Source organism: Oryzias latipes, chromosome 21, assembly GCF_002234675.1.
Source record: "Oryzias latipes chromosome 21, ASM223467v1".
Taxonomy (NCBI): domain Eukaryota; kingdom Metazoa; phylum Chordata; class Actinopteri; order Beloniformes; family Adrianichthyidae; genus Oryzias; species Oryzias latipes.
In genome coordinates this window covers 12,064,622-12,088,036 of record NC_019879.2, presented here as the reverse complement: position 1 = coordinate 12,088,036, position 23,415 = coordinate 12,064,622, and the positions used below count along the sequence as shown (strand labels likewise).

The window sequence follows — 23,415 nt, the reverse complement described above, 5'->3', positions numbered from 1 at the left end:
GAGCTGTTACTCTTTTCAAAGATTGGCCAGCAGCACTGTTTACTCAGTGGGTGCAGAGGAAGACCGTAACCACAACAGACTTCTATTGCAACTAATTTGTAAACACAAAATGCTAATAAAATTCTATTTTGTGTTCACAAAAGGGCCAATTTGAGTCCACACAACCCCAACGTATTGCTAATTTGTGGCTACACAATATTGAATTGTGACCCCAGAATGTTTTATTCAACACACAAAATATCAATTGGTTCCCACAAATGCTAATAAAATGCTAATTTGTGGCCATACAGTACTAAATTGTGACCACCAAATCTAAATTCAGCAAAATAATAATGTGTGGCCACAAATTAGTATTTTGTGTGCACAAAATACGTTTTTCGTTTTTCAAAAGCTTTTACCGCCCTAAAGACAAAAGAGACAAAACAGAGATGTCAATTGTTGGTCCTGAAGCTGGGAGGAAGAAGCTGGGAGGAAGAGGGTCTCATTTGACATCAGTCAGCTCATGTGTGCAGTAAAGTCAGTTCAACTCAGTTTTATTTAAAGCAATGAGTCTTATCTGATGAACCTACTTGATGCAATTTAAAACCATTGGAACAGACTTTAGTTTAGAAACTGCCAGATTGATTTTGATAAAAATTGAAGATCATATCAAAGACGTTTCAGCTACAATTCCATTTGCAAAATAATAATTCACAGCAAATTTGGAGACAAAAAATATAAACTTGGACCTAAAAGTTGAAGACCAATTCCACATGAGATTCTAACAGACTCAGGAGAATCTGTCTGTCTAACAGAGCAGCGGTTAAACATATGGGGGTCAGATAATAAGAACCTGTTTGCCTGTAGTAGTTGTTCCCTCCTGTTTGATGACCAGTTTCTTCTGAATATTTGCAAATCTAAAAAACTGCTTGAAGACATTAGTATAAAACATTCTCTGAATTGCTTTGATAAAATAAATCAGGATATTACAATTTATGTTAAATATTTTACATGTTTTTTTTAGATTTTGTTTTAAAAAGGACTTTATGTCATCTATTTGGTATAAATCGATTATCAAGCAGATTCCAAAATCACTTCAAGCAGACTCAAGATTCCTTATGAATTATAGAGGCATTGGTTTTCTGAGTACCGCGTATAAGGTGTTCTCTAGCGTTCTAAATAACCGGTTATCTGAATATCTAGAAATAAACTCTATAAGTCCTTATAGAGAAGCAGAATGGTTGGATTCAGGAAATATTGAGCATGTATTGACCATATCTATGTTTTGTCCTCGGTAGTGAGAGCTACATTGCAAGAAAGTAAAAATACTTTTATTTGTTTTGTGGATTTTAATAAAGAATTTGACTGGATAAATAACGATCTTCTAGAATATAAATTACTCATGTATGGTATTGATGGTAAGTCTTATGAAGCAATGAAAGCTCTGTACAAGGCTCCATTAGCCTGTGTTCAGGTGAATGAGCTAAAAACAAGCTAGTTTCCTACGTCATTTGAAGTCAAACAGGGAGATGTTCGTTCACCAACCCTTTTTGCTATCTATGTCAATGACTTAGCTCAAGAAATTAAGAAAAACAACTTGGGTATCTATATTAATAATTTGAACTTGAGCACATTATCTTATACCGATGATACTGTTTTGATAGCTGACGAGGAAATAAAATTAAAAGGAATGTTAAAAACAAATAGTTCACTTTAGAAAAGCATGTTTAGTGAATACGATGCCATGGTGGAATCTGTGTTATTTTTTGCTGCTGGAGTCTGGGGTTATGAAGACACTCCTGAGTGTGATAAGGTTCAAAGCAGAGCAATGAGATACTTCCTGGGTGTACACAGGTTCACTACTAAAGCTGCCACAGAGGGGGACATGGGGTGGGAACCTTGTGTGATCAAACAAAGAGCAGAAGTTCTAAGATTTTGGAACCGGCTGGTGACTTTACCTGCAGAGAGACTTGCACGTAACATTTTTTAATGGCATAGAGGTCATATTTATCCCTGGTCTAAAGACGTCTTTAATATTTTGTCCTCTATAAACTTACACTCATTGTTTTTTGATAGTTAAAAATTTAAGATAGTTAATGTTAATGAAAATTTAGTTGTTTATTATATAAACGACTGGAAAGTGAAACTGCTTCAAAAACCAAAATCATGAACTTATTTGCAAATTAAGGAGAATTTCTCTACTGAGCCATATGTTAGGTGCTCAACAGCACATAAGGAGCGAGAGGGCTCCCCCTACAGGTGAAAGTGGGGCGTTTTGAAGGCGTTCCAGAGAAGGAAAGACAGTGAGGTCTGTGACCTACAAGTGGTGGAGGATGAATTTCCTTTTTTATTGTCCTTTGTATGAAAAACAGACTTTTTTGTAGGAGGTAATAGAAAAGAAATGACCTGATTTGTTTTGGTTATCTGAAAATAAAATGTTCTGTTTGGCAACTTTTTTGGCAAAAGCCCGGACAATAACAATGGACACTTTGTATTCCGTTAGACTCTTATTGGGTGGATTTGTATATATTGTTTTGTAGTTATGTGATGGGCATTTTCTGTTTTCTGTCTTCCAGTGTCAGATGCGGACTGGGCACATCAGTGCATGACACCTAAATAAAATCAAACTCAAACTATTTATACAGCCCAATATTACAACACAGTTGTCCCAACGGGCTTCACTTATTGTACCAAACATAAAATCAAATCAAACTTTATTCATAAAAAAGTGTTTCTCATACCTTGCACAAGTCAAATCGCTTTAACATTTACAACAACAAAAAAACACTCAATATAACAATAAAAACCCAACCCACCCTTCCCCTCTGTTACCACATATGACCCAAGACCCTACACACATTGAATACTTATAAAAGTAACTTCTAAAAGAAATGTAAGGCTTGGCTCTGCTGTGGGGAAACAGTATTTGGGAATCTCTTCATAGCAGGAAACAGCTCTCCCATAGGAACATCTCCACAGCGCCCACCCAGACTGGGACAGAAACGGGGTCCACTTCACAGCCGTGAGGCTGCAAAGTTTTACTCCAGCTGCCCCAGCAAGGCCGACAACTGCAGCAACAACCACCGACCAAGCCGGCAAGCCCTGGAGGAAAAGATCCCCACAAGAAACACTGGGGCTAAAATCATAATAATACACGAAACTTAAAGACATAAGATGTATATAAAAACGTAAAATCGAGAATAAGATAAATAAAAAATTAAATACATAAAACTAATAGAATAAATAAGCAGATAAGAACAACCAAACGTGAAAATCAGTCATAAAATAAAACAGGTGATTGCGCGGGTGTCCCTGCCCTTAGACGGAGGTGGAGGTCTTACCTTTGAAGCACCCACAAAGCATGTTACAAAGACTGCATTTTTCATCTTAGAAACATTGCCCAAGTCCCTTTCTCTCCAGAAACAGTGCTGAAATATTAATACACACTTTTCACAACTTCTAGAACAGATTGTTGTAATGTCCTTCTTTCTGGCGTTAATAAAAATACTATGAGTTGGCTGACGCTTGTTCAAAACTCGGCTGTACGCCTTTTAACCAGGACCAGAAAGAAGGAGCACAATAATACAATTTTGAAATCTTTGCACTGGCTCCCAGTCAGCTTTAGGATTGATTTTAAGGCTCTTTGATTTGTAAAAGTCTAAATGGAATTCATAATCAGAATTATTTTAGTTAGGACCCTCCTAGAGCCCTCAGATTCTCATTGCTTTCAGGGTCAAAACAAAAACCAACGGCGAGGCCACGTCTCAGTACTGTGGACCTCTCCTGTGGAACAGCCTACCTGAGGATGTGAAGCCACGGACACATCGGGCATGTCACGCCACGTCAGGCCACGTCAGGCCAGACAAAGGGACACATGGAGAAGATTGATCAGAATTTCCTCCATGTTGGTTTTGGATTCCATCTGCTGATCATGTCACCAAAGCTCTGTCCCCGATTGGTTGCCATTAATATAGTAGTATTAGCAATATTAATCGGTATCTAAGTACATTGTGTCGTCAGGTTGTCAAGTTTGCCGACGACACCACGGTGGTTGCACTCATCCCCAAGTGTCAGCCCTTGTATCTCTGAATTGAAGGTGATTAAATTTTATTCAAATTAAATAATATATCTTCTTGTTACACATCTTGACTCAATGATTTGTTCTTTAAATCCATCATGCACAACAGACTACACGACCTGTGTCTGTAACCTTCTTTTACTGCAGCTTTATCTGCTAAAAGCAATAGAACAAATGTTAAATTGACCAAAATGATATTATAAAGTATGTTTTTGATATGTTTGAATCTTAGTGCTGGACTGGAATCTTACACTAAAAACGTATTCATCTGGCAGGTCTGTCTTTTCTAAGTATCACCGAAGAAAATGAATAAGAAAGTCAAACGGAGCCATCCTACAATTTAAAGCCCTTTGTAAGCATAGACAAATGTACTGTAGGTATTTCACATTTTGGGATGAGACTGGGTTGCTGTCTGCAGCCTGGTGTTGTACCACAAATGGATCAAAGCTGCCTGTTAAAGCTGCATTTCTTTATTTATTTCCAATTGCAGCTGTTTTCATTGAGATCAAACAGTCATTAAAAACCCACACTGATGAAAACTGTGTTTTTAACGTGTTCTTGCAGCATTTGTTTCTGATGATGGAGGACGAATAGAAGGAAAATTAAGCTTAAAACAGCATTTCTGAGTATTCTTTTATTGTCATGTCTGTGAATCAGGAGCAGACACAAAAATGCAGTTTTTGGAAAAACTTGTAGGTGTGACGTAGGACCTACAACGGTACGTCACAAGTCCCTGCTCCATTCTGATGCATCCACTTGCAGACAAATAGATCCATGGACTCTGTTTTCCTCATCTGAGTTGGAATCTGGATCTAAACTGTACGGCTGGACAGCTCTGTTATGGCTTGCCATTTTTTTTTCAGCTGTACTATTAGGATGGGGTGTGAGTGGCTGTAAGTGTTTATTTCAGAAAATGCAGTTGTTATCAAGATTTTAAAGATGATGTGCGACCTGGATTGAGTAAATATCTATTCCATTTTCAATGATTTAAAATAATAAAACTTTGCCCAAAAAGTGTCCCATGGTGTTGTCCTGTCCTCAGGACCTTAGGAACTGTCCCCAAGGTTTTCTTCTTACTTTGATATCAGTTTGTTATTGTTGCTCATTTGGGTTTACCAGAGCAGGGAGGTAAAAAGATTTCTCCTGTCTCGGCCAAATGCGGGTAATTTTGGCCTATGCAGCGAGCTAAGCATAAATGGCTTCAAAAATCTCAAAAGAAAACTTTCCTTTCTTGTGCCAGTCTTTAATTTGTAAAAAGTTTTTCTTCTCACAGGGCTGCAGACACTATCTCAGGGCTTTTACCATCAGAGCATGTGCGTTTTTTCCTAAATCAAGCTCCCCCACATTCAAGATGTGACCACTAGAGGGCAATGTGAACACAAAAGATCCTATTTTCACAATAAAAGTAAGCCTTATTTCCTCAAACGAGAAAAATAAAACAAACAATTAAACTGATATTAAACCAATAAGAAACCTTTGGGGACAGAACAGGAACATTTCTGTGAAGACTCCCATTCATCCAGGATCGTTCTACAGCAGGAACATTTTGAAGAAGAGTAATCTGGACTTAGTTTTTTCACTGAAATAAGTCCAGATTAACTTTTTGAGAGGTGGATGCTGAGTACGAAAGGTGAAATTTGGTGTGAGGAAGCCTAACCTACGCCACTTTGACATTTCCCACCGAGTCTCTTCTATGAATATGCTAGTAAAGAGTCAAAAAAGAAAAAGAAGTCCCTCCCTGCTTGTCTAGTGTGAACACCATAAGTTTAATGCACGTTGAGCACATTTAGTGCGTTCTTCATTTGAAGCACAAATGTATTTAGTGCGAACACAGCTTATCACGTCCTCGGTCATTTGTACAAATTTGTCAGGAAAATTCAAAGAAACAGACAACAGAGATGGATGGACTTTCTGTCTGCATGATGTTGTACCAGTTTTTACACAACTATAATTCCCTTTGAAATATCACAGTGGTACATTCATCTTGCAGTCAGTGAAAGTTTCACTGGAGTCAGAATCAATTTAAAATAATCTATGTTGAATCTAAAAAAAAATTAAAAATCAAGCATTAAAATTTTTGATTCACACTTTTATTCTGAAAGGTAAAAAATATAAATGTGATTAAACATATTTAGGAATCATAAGATCAGGAGCACAGAAGTCATATATAAAACCACTTCCACCTTATTATACTGACATAATCAATACATGTTTTATTTCAAATGCAAATGCAATTAACTTTTATCCCTGTAGGAACTGATTGTGGTTCAAGAGTTGATGTGTGTACCACGGGGAAACAAATGGTCTATGCTCAAGTAAGAGTCACCAGTACGACAATTTGAGGTGTGTAAATAATTCTGTTCTAATTTTGAATATATAACTATTATCTAATACTTTTGGTTTTTCACCTATCACTATCTGAGAAGATAAATTGATTGTCAGATGAAGACAGATTGAAACATTTATTTGTTGAAAACTGCAATTTTTTTATTGAAAGCTTGGGAACGCCGTAAGACTTGTAAGACTTGTCTGTCTATTGTTTGTGTCTTTGTAAATCTTTCACGTGGTCTGGGCACCTTTGGTACTTGACACTAAAATAAATAAAAACTCATAATTAAATCAAAATCAATAGTATGTGAGGGATAAAGCCAGATGAGGTGCCTGTTATCAGAATTACTGGATAACGCGGAGGCCTGATTGGGTCAGACGGTTGCTTCCACGAATTCGTTTCTGATAATGCCCACCTTGATGAGCATTATCATGCTTATGCAATGGTCCCCTACAAACTCTTACAACTTTTATCGTTGTTTTTTTTTAGGTTTAAATCGTTTTTGACAAAAAGTGGACCATTTGATAGGCGTTGCATTGCATTGTCTTGGTACAGAACCTGCAATGATCTTGCTCTGCAGTGGTGAAGGAAAATGGTATGTATGCTGATGGTCTTGTGATCCAAGCATCATTTCAGAGGAAAAAGATCACCTGTTAGCTCTTGTTTTTTGTCCAGATGATGAAGCAAAAGTTTGTTTCAAAAAAACAAAGTCCATAGTTTAAATAGTTCAATTCCTCCTGTGTCACCTCCTCGTGATTCTTCTCTTCTCTTCTACTGCATCCCAGTCTTCAGAAGGATCAAATTCATCAAACAGGTTAAAGGAAACTATGAAATCAGTGATGTATTTTCTATTGTATGCTTTTTGGATTTCTTAAAAAAATTTTTTTTGTTTTTTTGATAAGTTAAACCCTTCTGTACAAAACGTTAATTTACTTTATACTTAATTGTTTGAGAATAAAAATAATACCCCTTGGTTATGTAAACGTTTTTGGAAGTCGATTATAATAAATAAGTTCATAAAGCCTTTTACTGTGCTACAATGTCACTGATTTTAATGTAAATACCTCAAATGATGCTTTTCACAGCAATTATAAGTTGGATTGAAATGTTTAATATAATTATGTACAGATAATATAGATTTTTGATTGCAGCAAAATGTGATGTTTGAATATTAAGAATTTTAATTTATCAGGAAACAATTTCATGTTGGTAGTTAGTTCATTTTTTTTTTCTCTTTAAAAAATATAAGTTTACGTTTTAATGTTTTCTCTCAGCTTTCATGGTGTCATTGAAACGATAAGGGTCATTTTGTGTTTGCAGTCATATTTTGCTCAACACACCGTTTTAAATATTGGAATTCCAAACACTGTAACTTGCTGTGTTTGTACGTATTGACTTTGTTTAAAGTGTGCATGTTTACTGTTGCAGTATCGTCATACTGAAGATTAAGTTACAGAGAGTGATAAAAGGCCACATAGTTTAAGTGACAAAAAGGACAGTATTTTTAACATTTCCAAGGTTAGATATTTGGATAAATACCTTCATATTTCTTTTTACGCTTAATTTTTGTGCGTTTACTTTCATTTTTTTTGGTATAAAGCTGGATTTTATTCTGCTGCCGTTTCAATAACACATTGACAGAAGCGATTCCTCTGTTGACCAACACATTTTCTCAAAACGAGCTTACGTAATCGTGATGCAATCTGATGAACCAATCGGAGGCTGGTGGGAGGGACTTAGAAGCACATTTTTAGTGTCAATGCGCGCTCCTGTGCGCGTGTTCGTTGGTTATTCGTCACGTGACCGTAGAGGGGAGCCGGTGATTGGCCAGGAGGGGCAGAAGGCGTGCCAACGGTGGCGGCGTGCTTTTGCCAGTGTGACACAATTACAACAACTTTTAGCCGCTGGTTGGGGAAGTTTGCTTTATTCACAAATAACACTTTGTCCTACAACCCAACATTATACCAACTTCACGCAAACATGGAACTGGAATACACACGGTCGTTTGATGTATAACAGGGAGTGTGGGAGATAACTTGAAAGGATCATTTCCTTGAGGATTTGGCAAGAATTACGTTACGCCCCGTTTTAATCCTGGATAGGTGTGCAGCGGTGTCCGTGTTCCTGCTTTCTGTTGGAATCCATCAGCCCCGCTGGTCTTCCTGTTTCCACTCCATGAAATCGTGCGGAGTTTCGCTCCCCGCCGCTGCCTCTGCTGCTACCCGGAGTATCGGCGTTGCTGGTAATGACGACGAGAAAATGGCGTCGGCAAAAGCGACTGAAATCGAAAAGGACTTTCCGAAGCTAACAGCGCAAGAGAAAGACTGCTTGGCCGGAATAGACAGGTTAGATATCTGCTTTGGTGTCTATAGTCTCTCTGGCCCGTTGGGGGAATTAATATTTGTTTTGCACGCTCAAATACAGAAAAACATAAAAAACAAAAACAAAAGCGATTGTGTGCACCCCCGCCTCCCCCAAGTAACACGGAACCGCCTGTGCGTTGTCTGTCCTTTACTTGCAGTACACTGTTTGGATTTCATGGGCTTCAAGAAGATGGCGCCAGAACGAAGGCCTTGTTGTTAAAGGTATGCCACTGAACAGGACCAAAGCCACGTCTGCCCGTTATCTCCTGTGATGAGCACATAGCCCGCCTGAAATGAGTGGTAGCGACCTCCCGACTAGCCTAGCCGCCGCCCCCCCCCACCCACCTCACCACCTCGCCTCTGGCTGTGCAGCTGTGGTGGGCTTCCAAATTGAGCCGCTATCAGTCATTAAAGTCAACACAAGGGAACTTGCAAGCACAAAACAAAATGAGCTGCTTTCTTCTGTCATTATGGGAGTCCAACACCCCTGGAATTGTCGGCACATAACTTTGTGAAATTGCACGCCTCTCCGCCCAGAGAGAGGTGTTACTGTTTCGAAGGGATCATGCTAACCGCACATTGATGCGTTTAAGTGCTTTTCCCACCCTGTAAAAGTTTACCTGTAGTTTTAGTGGCATAAAAAGCGGCTTGGGCTACTTTTCTAAAGCAACTATAGTATAAAGTTAGACATTTAAATGAGAAATGCTTTGACTTTAACGTATGTCCTGCAAACGTACGGCTTGCCGTATACAGACTCCGTGTTTTTACTAAAGTACTGACAGCTAACGACACAAACTGACCGAATAAAGCAAAGCTTCCATGAGAATCGGTCATCCGCAGAAACTAGAGTTGCTCGTGCGTCAGGTCAGGTCGTCCGGCTAGCACGTAGCGGCTAAGTAAGTGTCCAGCGATGGCCACCTCCCTTATTGCTAGCATCTAGACCGGACCCACATCCCATTTAGGGGTCAGAATATGTGTATAAGACGAAGGCTTGGCAGAAAGGAATATTTAAACAATAACCAAAAATGTGTGTGGTTTGGCCCAGTATGGTGGAGTCGAAGCGAAACCCATAAGTAGAAGGTTCGTTAGCTAACTCGTAACAGGCTAGGTTAGCCTTATAAACGAAAACTGAGTTCTCGTCAGTGTTTTTGAGAAACGTGGCCCGTACGAAGGACCTTACTGTCCTTAGTGTGCAGACTGACCGTGCTTATGCGTTGAAGTTGCTGCAATAGAACTGGTCTTCATGACTTCAACATGTGGCTCTGGGGTTGGGGGTTCTTCAACCCTTAAGTCCTCAGCCCACAGTCTTCTCCACACACTGTGAAGAAAATAAATATTTGAACCATTGCTGCATTTGTAGCTCTGTCATCCTAATGGGAGGTTCATTTGAACAGTGGGAGATGGAAAATCAAAAAACTGACTTTAAAGTCCCACTCCAATCATCTTTTGATCTATTTATAAAGTGTTCCCAGTGGTCTTTTAATTATGGTTATGCCGTTTTAGTAGGGCTGGGTATCACCAATGATTTCCATGATCAGTTCATTCACGGTTTTTCCCATTCACCCTATTCGATTCTGAATTTGCCCTGTTCATACATATAGACATATTTGTAAATAAATATATTAATAATATATATTGAGGATATTCATATTGATCTGATACAGTTCACATACAGTAAAATTTGTTAGTGTAATAATAAACCGATGCGATTGTTAACACCATACAGTGTTACAGGATTTCTCAAAAGGAGAACAACAAAAATGTGCAGATCATTAACATCTTAAAGACTCTAAACTGGCTCATATCATAAAATAAACTGTCCTTTAGACCCCAAAATGTTTCCTTAAAAGAGTTTGGAAAATTCCTTTTCATTAAGGCTACGTTCACACCGCTGGCTGAAACGACCCAATTCCAATTTTATTGCCCCTATGCGACCTGTATCTGATCTTTTCATGACAGTCTGAATGACACAGATCTGATCTTTTCAAATGTGACACAGGCCACTTGGGTATGTGTTCCTGAATCAGATACTTATCCGATCTTTTCAAATGCGACTGCCGTCTGACCGACCAGGCCACAAGTATCTGACCCGTACGTCATTGAGAGACTACAAACTTCATAATTCTGCATTGAAGTAGGCGGAAACAAGAACCTAAACATGAACCATGGCGGACGATGCTGCTGAGACCAGTCAGTGGAAGGGAAGCGAGGTCACCGATTGGATTAATATTTGGGGTGACAGCTCTATTCAGGCCAAACTCCAGGGCTCTTATCGCAACCGGGCGTTTTTTGAAAATTGAAATTTCCAGAATGGCTTAATAAGAACGGGTAAAAAAAGAGTCCATAGCATTTGTTCTGGGGGAAGCCTTCTTTAGGCCAGTTCCTCGCTGCACGCGCTCTTCTACTCTCTCTCACACACACGCACGCGTGTGCGCGGCTGCACCACATAAACCTCCCCATTCCGCAACAGTGGGTCCAGACAATCCGGGCTCCATTGCCTTCTTAAAATGAGAAGATTGTAATTGTGGTGGCTCCTTTGTGAAAATAAATTTAATAATGCAAAGGAGCTCCGCTGTTGACAACACTGTTGTTGACATCCATTGTTAACGTTAGTTACTTCTGCAAACAACGAGTGACGTCGTTCACCGTTGAGGACTCTTCTGCGCATGCGGGTCAGTTCTGGGTCATTTCACGGTCACACAGGAGATCACAAAAGTTCGGATATAATTGGAAATGTGAACGGGCTTGCAAAAAAATCGTATTTTTTCAAAAAATCCGAATTGAGCCTTAAGCTCTGCAGTGTAGCCTAAGGCAGCAATGTCTGTTTAGCGTTAGCGTTAGCTGTCCTATGGGAAATTCTATTATATGTTAGCATTCTCCTAGCAGGCTTAGGTTTTACTGCTGTTATGCGTTAGGTCACCGTATATCACTGAATCAATCTCTACTTTTATGGACCGATTATTGATCTATTAAGCTTGGATCAATTCAGATCGATTAATGTTGTTTTTTTCTAGGACAAGAGTTCATTAGAAATTCGCTTTTAAGTTGTGACTGTTGGCATAAAGTAAGCCTGCCCTAATTTTCCATCATCCCTTTGTTTAGACTCTCTTTTGCTAACTTAGAGCCCCCCACACCCCAACCAAATGTTAGCAGTGCAACAAAAAGGCCAAGCAATATTGAAGCTATCCAGCTATGTAGTTTTGAGCCAGAGACCAGATCAGACGAGGAAAACAAAGATGTACATGGGTCTTGTCATCTGCCAGTGGGAGTGGGGCAGGAAGCTTGTGAAGTTTCTTTCTCCATTATCAGAAAAATGCTGGGAGAACATGTTAAAAACACCAAAAAAGCAATTTACATTGGAGAGGATCTTTAAATAATTAATACACATATGTTTGCATTTTATAGAGAGAAATAAGTATTTGATCCTTCTTGTTATAAAGACTGAGTACTTTAGAGCAGTGTTTTTCACCCTTTTTTGAGCCACACCACACTTTAACGTTGACAAAAATCCCGCGGCACACCAGCATCCCCCCCAAAAAAAATAAGGGGGTTAAATAATTCAAATGAACTACAATCACTAAAAATAGGATGGTATGAATGTGTTGGCTACCACAAGCCACATCCATTAAGCTCTTCTCTGGTCTTCCTCTTTCCCTGACGTAGCTCCAACCTCAGCATCAATGCTACTAACATCATCACTGTTCCTTCTCTCAACATGTCCAAACCATCTCAATCTGCTTCCCTGCATTTATCTCCAAAACATTGACCCTGTTCTGTTCCTCTGATGGATTAATTCCTGATTCTATCCATCCTTATCACTCCCCAAGAGAACCTCAACGTCTTCATCTCTGGTACTTCCAGCTCTGCCTCTTGTCTCTTTCTCGACAACACGGCTGCTCTTACCACAGTCTTCTACACCTATCCTTTTATTCTTGATGAAACTTTTTGGTGTGATACCTGAAACCTTCCTCCACCCATTCCAACCTGCTTACACCTACCTCTTCACCTATTTTCCACTTCACTCTCTGTTGACTCTAAGATCTTAAAGTCCTCCATTTTCAAACAGATTCTCTCCACCATCTCTAGATGTTCCTCCACCATCTCCCTGCTCTCACTACAGAGCACCAAACTTATCCATCACTTCCTCATCTCCTCTGATTCCTGCACTCCCGTGTCCGGTAGAATCTGCTCCTCTACAGTATAAGGATACCCTGGATTACATGATCTACTTCTCTCTGGAACTTCTCCTTCTCCTCTAGCTTACGTCCTACCGGCCATAGCCACTGATGACATTCAACATCACACCTTTAGCTTCCAGCTTCAGACTCATTATCCTATCTGACCCTCTGTACCTCCAGAACATTTTTGGCAAACTCCTCCTTCCTGCTCTCTCCTCCTCTGTTCTTCTTTCCATCCACGCCATGATGATACAGCTTGAACCTGCTATCAATCTATAAACCTTGATTTCTTTCCATCTTCTCTCTTGAACACACAGGATATCCACCTTTTTTCTTTCCATTATGTCAACCAACTCTCTAGATTTTCCTGTCAAAATCCCTACACTCAAAGTTCCAACTGAAAGTCCTACAATCCTGTCTTTCCTTTTCTCACTTTGCAAACAAACACACCGTCCTCTTCTTTCTTTCACCAACAGTAGACCAATTTCCATCAGTACCCTGTAGGTCAGTGTTTTACCACCTTTTTTGAGCCAAGGCACACTTTATCATTGACAAAAAGCATTCAAACCAGCATTCAAAAATTGAAAAAAGGAGAAACTCTATAGTCTGTATTGATGGACAGTCCCTCCACAATCTCGCATGCATTTTTGTGACAATTGTGGCAGAAAAAGCTGGAATTTGCTGCTGTTTTTTCTAAAACATGTAATACAAGTTAAGTTAGTTTTCCATAATAATTGTCATCTAAATTATTTGAAATTTTACCCTCGTAGTTGGTTTTCCCTTCAGTTTATTAACATGCAATTTTATCTAACCTCACAAAAAACACATATATGCTTTCTAAATAGTGATTTATTTATTTTTTATATTTATTTCACTGTTAGTGCAAAGGCAACTGTATTTTTTTTAAACAATTGTATGATCGCAATATGTTTGATAAAAGGAATAACATTATATTTATGTTTTCTGTAGCTACACAAAAAGTAAACATGTTGAAGTTTTATTAGTTTTTCTTTTGTCTTAATCAAAGCTGAAGTCTTTGAAAACTTTAACAAAAATGTTTTTCTTTTTAGATAATTAAATTGTTTCATATTAGTTTAATTGTGTATGTTGCTCACTTCACCTTAATCCTGTTACTTAAATGTTATTACTTCTTCTTAAGTTTAACATATAAAACAATCCAGACCTTGTTAGAAAAGTGTTTCAGTTAGAAAGATGACTTGGACCAAACTCTGGGATGTTTGGTTGTTAATAAACTCAAACCTTGAAAGAGAACTAAAGTGTTGACCTCTGATTTCATCAAGAAGATTTAAAAAACTGTTTGATGTGTGTTCGTAATGTTTTCAAGACGTTTACAGGGAAGACTCATTTTACACTGAGACGCTGTCACTTTAACCCAATGCATCGTGGGAGATGTAGTGCTAAAACGGTCGGAAATCGCTTCTCTGATCCTCATTGTTTTATTCACTTATTCCACGGTCTGACACCGGATTCTGTGGAAAGCTACACAACTAAAGACGAGCTTTAGCTGTTATTTTTGTTGGAACTGAAATACTTTAAGAGCTAAATCAGAGCAAGGAAGTGAAGACTTTAACCACTTCTGATTGGTCAGACTGATGACGTATGATTAAGCCTCCAAGAATGATTGGTGGAGACAGTTAAAGGGACTTTTCCGAAAATGGCTAAAGGTGCAGCTAAATCGCAGTACCGTCATTCTTATCAAAATGTCTTTAATAGAATCAATTAACCACAAAGAAAAAAGTATTTTACGATCTTTCATATTCCTAACTTCTCAGTGTTTTATCAGGGGCTGTTTGGATGAACAAAGAGCTGATATCCTGGAGATGGTAAATGTTTTTAGATCAGTGAAAATCAGTGGATAATTTCCTATGGCACACCTGACCATCTCCCATGGCACACTAGGGTGCCGCGGCATACTGGTTGAAAAAAACCGCTGAAGGTCAACCGCACCAGTGATGGTCATAGTTAAACCAAAATCCCCCACTGATCCCTTCCTGACACAACCCTCTGCATTTATGTGCACGCACAAACGCTGGACGGTGACCCATTTGCTTGCGTTAATTTATGATTTCATAAATACTGCAATTTTATCATCTTGCTTCAATTTGCTGTTAGAACTCTTTGTTTGATGTCACAATGCTCTTGAAGAAACGACTACTTGATGACCTTATCCAGATAGTCCTCTCCCTCGCTTTGTGTTGCTGCTCCAGCAGACGTGGATAATCCAATTGTTGTGTCATTGATGGCTGAGCACTGAAATGCTCATTTACAGATCAGTCATGTACTTTATTATTTGAGCACTGAAATGCTACAAATGTGAAATTTGAACAGAAGTAGTTTTTTTTTTTTTTTGAGCTTAATTGTTTTGGCCTTTGCTTAAAGATCCACATGGAGATCCATATTTGAGCATAAAGCTAGTCAGAGCGATATGTCTAAAAATTAATCAAACAAAAAAACCTCTTTTTGGTAGAACGAGTCAGCCGTCAGTTTATCACATTTCACAAACCTCAGTTGCTGAATGACACATAGCTGGAAGTAGTAAACCATTTCGGTTACATGGACTCAGATATTTATTCCATATCTTCTTTTTAATTCTATACTGCTGCTGTTTTTTCAGGCTGTTAGCTGCTTTGAAGGCCACATTCTGAAAGCAGAGGGGAAAGTAGACCCTGGTGTCTTCTGCCAGCTCGGCCACTTCAATCTTCTGCTTGAGGACTATCAAAAAGGTTGGAACCGCTTTTCTTAATTGTTCACTTTACTTTGTTTTTTCTTAGAATTTAAACAAAATTAAACGTTTTTATTTATTACATTGTTTTTAATGTGACATTTATTTGGCTGTAAAACTCTTTGTTCTTTTTGTATGTTTTTACTTTTGGGAATTTCAGTCTCATTCACTGTTCGAGTTAGGAGTAACCTACAACAAAAGTAATGTATTACAGTCACAAGTAATTTTTTCACTGCGACAAAGTAGTGTAAGAAATCACTAAAGATGTTTTTGAATATTTACTTCTTTAGAAGTTCAGTAACTTTTGTATTAGAACAGACGGTTCAAAACTTGAATGATATTAAACAAGTAATACAAAAAAAACAGTTAATGCTGCAAACAAGGTATTTTTCTGCTCATGGTCAGTTAGTTGACATCCTTGACTTGAATTACAAATTAAAGAAAAATGCTCTGTTCCTGCTCTTACTGAGTCAACAGTTGGCTTTCTGCAATGCATCACAGTTTGAAAGGAATTTGCACTTTTATCTTTATTTTTAAATCATTTTTACACATTTCCATTCATTTCCAGCATTATCTGCATACCAGAGGTACTTCAGTTTACAGTCGGACTACTGGAAGGTGAGTTTACATGACAGGAATCTTGTTACCCAGTCAGAAAACATGTTGTTCTTTAGCAATAAGTATTGTTCTCAAGCTCATGTCTTTCACAACGCTTGCAGTTTAGTTAGACTCACTGTGTATAACAAATTTTTCCATCCTCCTAACAAACATTTAGTTTTGAAAGACCCACTCTGATTTAAATCATGTTTGGGGTGTTCTTAACGTGTTCTTGTAGCTTTTTTCTGATGATGGAGGACATTTGTAAAAAGATATGAGCTTAAAATTGTGCTTCTTAGTATTTTTTTACTTCAAACCATTGTGAATCAGTAGTACACAACAAAATGTTGTTTCAAAAAGCTTTTAATTGTGATGTAGAAAATATAATCCCTGCTCCGCTCCATTCTCATGCATTCACCTGTAGACGACTAGATTCATGTACTTCTTTGTTATTCTTAATAATAATAATAATAATAATAATAATAATAAATTTTATTTAGAATGCGCTTTACATTTTAGATAAAATCCCAAAGCGCTACACAGATCAAAAGATGATCGGAGTGACACTTTAACAATATTCTGAAAGATTTCAGAGAAATATTTTAGCAATAAACCAACAATCCATTTTAAGTTCCTAAACCAACGATAATGAATTATTTTAACGTTGGTCTCAGGAGTCTTGGTTTAAAGAGATGATGCAGTGCAAGGACCAAAATAAAGAAGAATTATGTTTCTGCATGCTGGCTGTCCACTTGGCCCGAGTTGAACCCTTTCTGACCTTGATTATGTGACTAAAAGGAATTGTGTGAAGTTGTTACTTTGTGGTGGAACAGTGGTATTTCATTTCTGAAGCAGAAAGAGATTTTCTGTAAAATCCTAGTAAAAATGACTTACTCATAAAGTCAGTTATTAATGTTTTTTTTTATTTCTTTTTTCTGCAACTGTCATAACTAGTAACAAGGATAAAAAGTTAACAATGTTAAAATGGGAACTGGAAATGTCATTCAATTGCATGGACAGTCAGTTGCATTGACTAAGATTTGCTATAATAAATCCACCCAATGGAAACACGACAATTAAAAAAAAATCTTGCATTGATTGGAAAAAAATGTTTTTGGTGGTTTTTGAGGCATGTTGAAATGGACATATTTAGCAAAACGGTAATGAGTTTTGACACAAGATGGAGTTTATTCATTCAAATTGTTGTGGTTCCGTGCGCGTGCCTCCGCAGTGACTACTCCTCACCTGCTCCTCATCATCTTGTCACCTGCAGCTCATTACAGAGAGTATTTATTCAGAGAAGGAGCCGTCGGCAAACGCCAGATTATTGTGCCTCACGAGTGAAAATCTGCCAGCCCGTGTATTTGCCTCCCTGTCTGTCACCAAACTCCGCCAGTCTGCTCATCTGCCTGCCTGTTCTCCTCCCCTCCATTCATCCCCTCTGCCACATAATATTAAAACCCAGTGCGCCACTCCATTTTTGTGTCCGCGCTTGGATTCTGCAAAGCTCCTCCGGTTTCACAACACAAATCTTAATATGATAACAAAATAACTTTTGGAATTTCTTCCTCTTATGGAAGCAAACTGACGTCCTTGTCCAAATAAAACTGGACCAAGCACAGGGCCCTGTGGTACACCACGACCGTTGTAAAATTAGAAAGACTCGTGTGAAAAAACTGGAATCAGTCAGAAAAAAATGTTTTAAATATTATGCCATGATTTAACTTAAAGACCACATCACTTGAATGACGGAAAACCTACATCAAAGTCATCATCAACTTATTAAAATGGTAATATTTTCCTTTTTTTCCCCAGAATGCTGCCTTTTTATATGGCCTTGGAATGGTTTATTTCCATTACAACGCGTTTCAGTGGTAAGTGTTTTTTCTGCTCCGTGAAAATTTGACCTTATACCGTCTAATGGATTTTCTGTAGCCACTTTTCTGTTCAGAACAATAGTGCTAGTAAAATTTTATTTAGCTTACCGTTTTTAGAATCAAAGTATTGAGAATTGAAAGAGTCAACTCAAAGGTAAGGACATTTCATTTTTGACCCATTTAAAGACAGTTCATAGATCAGCTTAGCAGACATAAAGGACACACATTTACAATTGTGTACTTGTACTGGAATTAGATGTTTATGATGCTGGTAGAGACTGAACTTCACTGTTGTTGACTGTTTGTCATTGTGCATTATGGACACAGATGCCATTAGGAAGGAAGGTGTTTGAATGCAGCAAGAGTTAGAGAGGCAGAGACGTGGCTTAAGTCACAAAGTCACTTCATCCAAATGATTACATTTCTATCAAGTGGAGAAAAAAAATGCAAAAAGAGAAAACCAAACCCTGTTTGTGCCCAAAGTGATTTAAAAAACCCACTCCAATTATTTTTAACTATTTATTAAGCATTTCCGATGGACTTTTAATTATGATTATGCAGTTTTTAGCCCCCCCCCCAGTTCTTTAGAAATTCACCTCTGAGATGTGGGCAGGACTGTTGGCGCAGAGCAACCCCGTCCCCCATTCCCTTCATTTTTGCGGAGCAGGGACCCTGTGGCCGGCCCACTGTATTTGTGATGTCACAATGACAATGTTTTTTGAATGACATTTTCTGTCAGGTCCTGATTCACAATCATTTGAATAAATGGTTGAAACTGTATTTTTTTTTGAGAAATACTCAAAAAACGGAATTTGAGCTCAATTTTCTTAATACATGTCCTCTATCTTTAGAAAATTGCCACAAGAACATGTTGACCGAATTCATTCCTTACCCCTCTGGCTCCTCCCATTGCTCCGTTTGTCGGGGCATTTGGAGCTGTAGTGGCGTCCAAACTTGATTTTTAAGGGAAAGCCGTAGTGACTCGGGGCTGGGTATCCCTCCGCCGGTAGGGTGATCCGCGTTCAGCTTGTGACGCGGAGAAGAAATGCATTTCTTCATGTGGGTGTGCTCTAAATCTAAACGTAAGTAACTTCCTGCGTGACTTTTTAAAGTGATAAAACCGATGGTATGCATTTTCCGAGCGCTGGTAGCTATGCGCTAAAGTAGCTCACCGGCGACTATTGATGACATCATCGAGCGGTAAGACATCTGAATTTGAAGACACTACTTTTCCCTATCACTTCCACATGGAGGACTTAATGTAGGTAGTTGGGATAAGCTGCAGGTGTAGGGAAGCAATTTGAAGTCGGCCGTTAAAAATTGCGTTTAAACAAAAACACAATTCTCATCAGAGCGAGTCTTTTACATAACTTTCATTTTATTAAAAAAATTACATAACTGGTGCAGCAGATCCATTAAAAGTTCACATTTTAATTTTAAAATACATCACCTTTTTTAAAGATATCCAATTGAACTGAAATGCGGTGATATGCTGGGAAAAAGAGTCAGCTGATGGAAAAAGCCATGAAATCATCATTAAATATAGTAAATACTGAAATTGTGTTTCAGTGTAGTGTATTTATTACAAGATAATCAAGTGTAAATTAAATTTGTACAAACAAGTAAACAAGAATGAATGGTAAATCCATTCACATTTTAGTTACCTAAAGTTCAGCCCACTGTAGTTTTTCCACATCAACATAATCCAAAGGGAACTTTATTAGAACATTCTACACACTGTAAGGTCACATGTCTTTGCTAAATTCAAAGGGTTTCCACACATTGGACTGGAATGATGGACTGATTGTTTGATTGCGCGTGTTGTTCACTGTGGTGGTCATTTTTATGTTCTGGTAAAATAAACCTACCGTACCTCAATCCAAATGGTATTTTCCAATATCAACAATTGATTTATTTCATTTTGAGATGATTTTTTAATGGAAAGGGTTTGATTCGATTAAACAAACAGATCAATCTGGTTGCATCATAGGAATAGAAATTGATTCATCGATTAAGTTGATTCATTGTTCCACCCCTAGCTTAAAATGTCTTGGAACATGTCAGGAAAAGCTGTTGGTCACAGTGTCATCAGCGGAAAAGAGCCGTGTGAGTCCTGCTCTGGAAATTCAGACGTCAAATCCAGCGTATTTGCTGAGGAGCTTCAGTGTGGCTGTTGAGGCAGGAGAGAATGAATGCAGAGCGGGGAGAAAGCAGCAGAGGGGTGATGGAGTTCATTCCTCTGTGGGTGTGTTTGTGTGTCCTGCAGAGAGCTCTGCTGGCTCATACAGGATGAGAGCTTCATGCTGACACGCAATAGCTCTTGTTGTCATGGCGACACAGTGTGCGCCTTCCATTAGAAACTCCTTTGTTTTGTGCTGTTTAAACATGTTTAACCCTGAAGACGCAATCATTCCAGGTTGTGTACTAAACGCATCGGTGTGTAAAACATAGAATAGGTGTGTGTGTCGGTGTGACGACCCTACAGCTCATGCGTTTGGGAGCAAACACAGCCCTCAAACACCTGCCGGGATTTTCTGTTCTTAGATTGGTTTCTGCCTGGGCTAATGGAGTCACTTCAACAACTACAGGATGGTTCCAACAGAAATGCTTATATGTGGAAGTATATTGGAGGAAGCTGGATGTTTTTTCCAAAAAGCGAAAGAAAAACTTCTTTATTTATCTCATTAGAGGAAAGAAACTGAGCTCAGGCTTTTTCTATACCTTTCATGTGGTCTTTTTTTTTAAAAACACTTTGTAACAAAGTGTTTTAAAAAGCTCTTGATTAAAAAGAAGCAAATCTCAAAGCTAACACCACAAGCGTTTCAAGCTAAACCTGCTTTTTGAAATCTTTGAGGTTTTGATCAAGTTTTTTTTATTTTCATTTTATTTATTTTTTTACAACTTTTCATCAACCAGGTTTCTAAAGAGGTTGATTCTATGCTGTTCTATTGAACGTTCAGTATGTTAGTCATGGGGAACATTTTTTTCCCCCCGTAGATGTTTGACAACGATGTTCTGCACAGGCAAACATTAATGATGATGGACATATAGACTAAATAACAAGTTGAAGAAAAGTAAGAACAAATAAGTGATAAACTGCATGTATGCTGATGAATGTAAGTAGGATGGAGGGATTTAAAGAACACAGATTTGGTTTAAGCCAAAGCCAATTTCTTAAACCATCATTCCCAGAAAGGGGAGAAGAGCCAATGATTTGCCTCATTAGTCCAAAAACAAAGATGCTCCCTCCCGATTCCAGCCCCATCAAAAGACATTACTCCTTGTTCTGTAACAGCTTTCTCCTCTCTGAACGACACAGTGGGCAGAATCTGGGCCCACCACATACGGTATGGGCCATTGACTTTGAAAGAGAACTGGCCTGAGTTGACACCCACCCATCCTGGCGTTCCAAACAGGAAGTACCCGCTGGCTCCAAGAAGCCCAAACCCCATCGACTTCTCTTGAGAAATAAAGAGCTGTTACTCTGTCATATTTGCCAGAATACCCATTCTTGCTCTGCATCCTTTCTTTACATCATTCTTGCTAATAACATGTTCTTACCAACATTTTTCTGTAGTGCAAGCCATTCAAGTTATAAACTGGCCAATCAGATGCCTCACTAAAGGTAGCCCCAGTGTCTATCATTTCAAATGTTTAACAGATTTCATGTAGCCCACTTTCAGGTGTTTGGGGTGTGGACTTCAAACAGACTCACTCCTGATTGGCAAGAGTGGTTGCCATATAAAACGTCGATTCAGTCTGACGTTGTCTGACTTCAACACGGCGGCATTCACATCACAAAAAAATGTCGACAAAATTGACTTCATTTCATTGAAGTTTTAAAAAGGTGACATCACCCTCCCAGTCCATGGACTGTGCTCACCGGAGCCCACAATTTTGTGCCAGTCTGTTTCCTGTGGGTCTAAATAACTGCAATGAGAGCCAACAGCAGCATCAGAAATAGATTTGACCGTTCTTTAAGCAGCAGCTCCCCATTTGGAGAGAAAGGAGCAGCTTTCATGGAGTTATGCCATGTATCCCCCAAGAAGCAGAAAAAAAACAAAATTTCTCCTTAGTTTATGCTTTTCAACACATTTAACGGATGGTATTAAAATGCAAAGCAGCTCCTTTTAGCCTAATCAGTATCTGCCAACTTGGATTTAGATTCTGAACATTTTCATTGGAAGCACGCATTTGTTTTATTTCAAGACTGTCTCTGTAATAATGATGGCCATTAAATAGAAATTCCACATGCCTCCTAAAAGCAGGGAGATTTGTGGTGAAAATAAATGGAAAAACATTGTCTGAATGTGGTCGCTGCATTTTTGCAGCATCAAACATTGATGCCTTATTTTCTTGATTTGATGCATCAACTGAACAGCAGAAAAAAAATCAAAAGGTTTGAGGACTTTGTTGAACTTTTAACTGTATAAAAGTTTTTGCAAAATGAAGTAAAGAATGAACTGAAATTTGTCTCTGATGAATTATACATGAATTATATGTACATTTTTAAATGATCCTCACTGTCTCAAGAATTTGAATTGAATCTACGGTGGAATTGGCTGCTTTGCCAGGAATAACGCTGTCTTGACTTCATGAATTATCTACTTCTGTTAACGAACCTGGTTTACGGAATGCAGGAGATGCCTGTAAACAGGGGACGTGAGGTGCATAATCAGAAGTCTACTTTTATTTTGTGCTGTGCCTAAAAAGAAAAACAGCCATCCTATTAATCCTTCACCTTTCACAAAATGACCCGAGCAAACTTGCAGATTTCTCAGAATCATTTGAGTCACATCCTACCAGTTTAGTCTCCCCAGCCATTCCTCCCGTCGTTTTTCCCCTCCCTGATGGCTGATGACGATCTATAATATACACGATCTGATTCACATTTTCCGTGTTGCAACCATAAACACCACATGCATTGAGCATTTTTCTGCCTCAAATGTAAAAGATTGAACTCCCTGAACAGTGTGTTGATGTGTTCCTGGTGGTTGTGAAAGTTTACTTGTCCTTTGGCATGGCGGACAGGAAGTGGCGTGACGTTTATGATTGCATGTCTGAAATGGAACCCATTTCGTCAAAAGGTCACGGCGATATGCTGATTGTAAATGTTTTTTGGTTTTCTGTAGGGCCATCAAAGCCTTCCAGGAGGTGCTTTACATTGACCCCAGTTTCTCAAGAGCTAAAGAGATTCACCTGAGACTGGGGCTGATGTTTAAAGTCATCACGGACTACGAGTCAAGCTTGAAGGTATGTATGATGGCTGGG

At 38.6% G+C, this 23,415-nt stretch overlaps 1 protein-coding gene across 1 annotated transcript in view; it reads left to right on the top strand.

The window, feature by feature from the left end:
• Positions 1-8,248: 8,248 nt before the first annotated feature.
• kdm6a (lysine demethylase 6A) overlaps positions 8,249-23,415 on the top strand; it is a gene marked incomplete at its 3' end in the record, with an annotated part of 37,934 nt that continues 22,767 nt past the window's right edge. Inside the window, 6 exon segments of the mRNA XM_023950739.1 lie at positions 8,249-8,731; positions 8,908-8,971; positions 15,563-15,671; positions 16,239-16,288; positions 18,083-18,141; positions 23,277-23,397. Coding sequence (XP_023806507.1) covers positions 8,562-8,731; positions 8,908-8,971; positions 15,563-15,671; positions 16,239-16,288; positions 18,083-18,141; positions 23,277-23,397 — 573 coding nt within the window.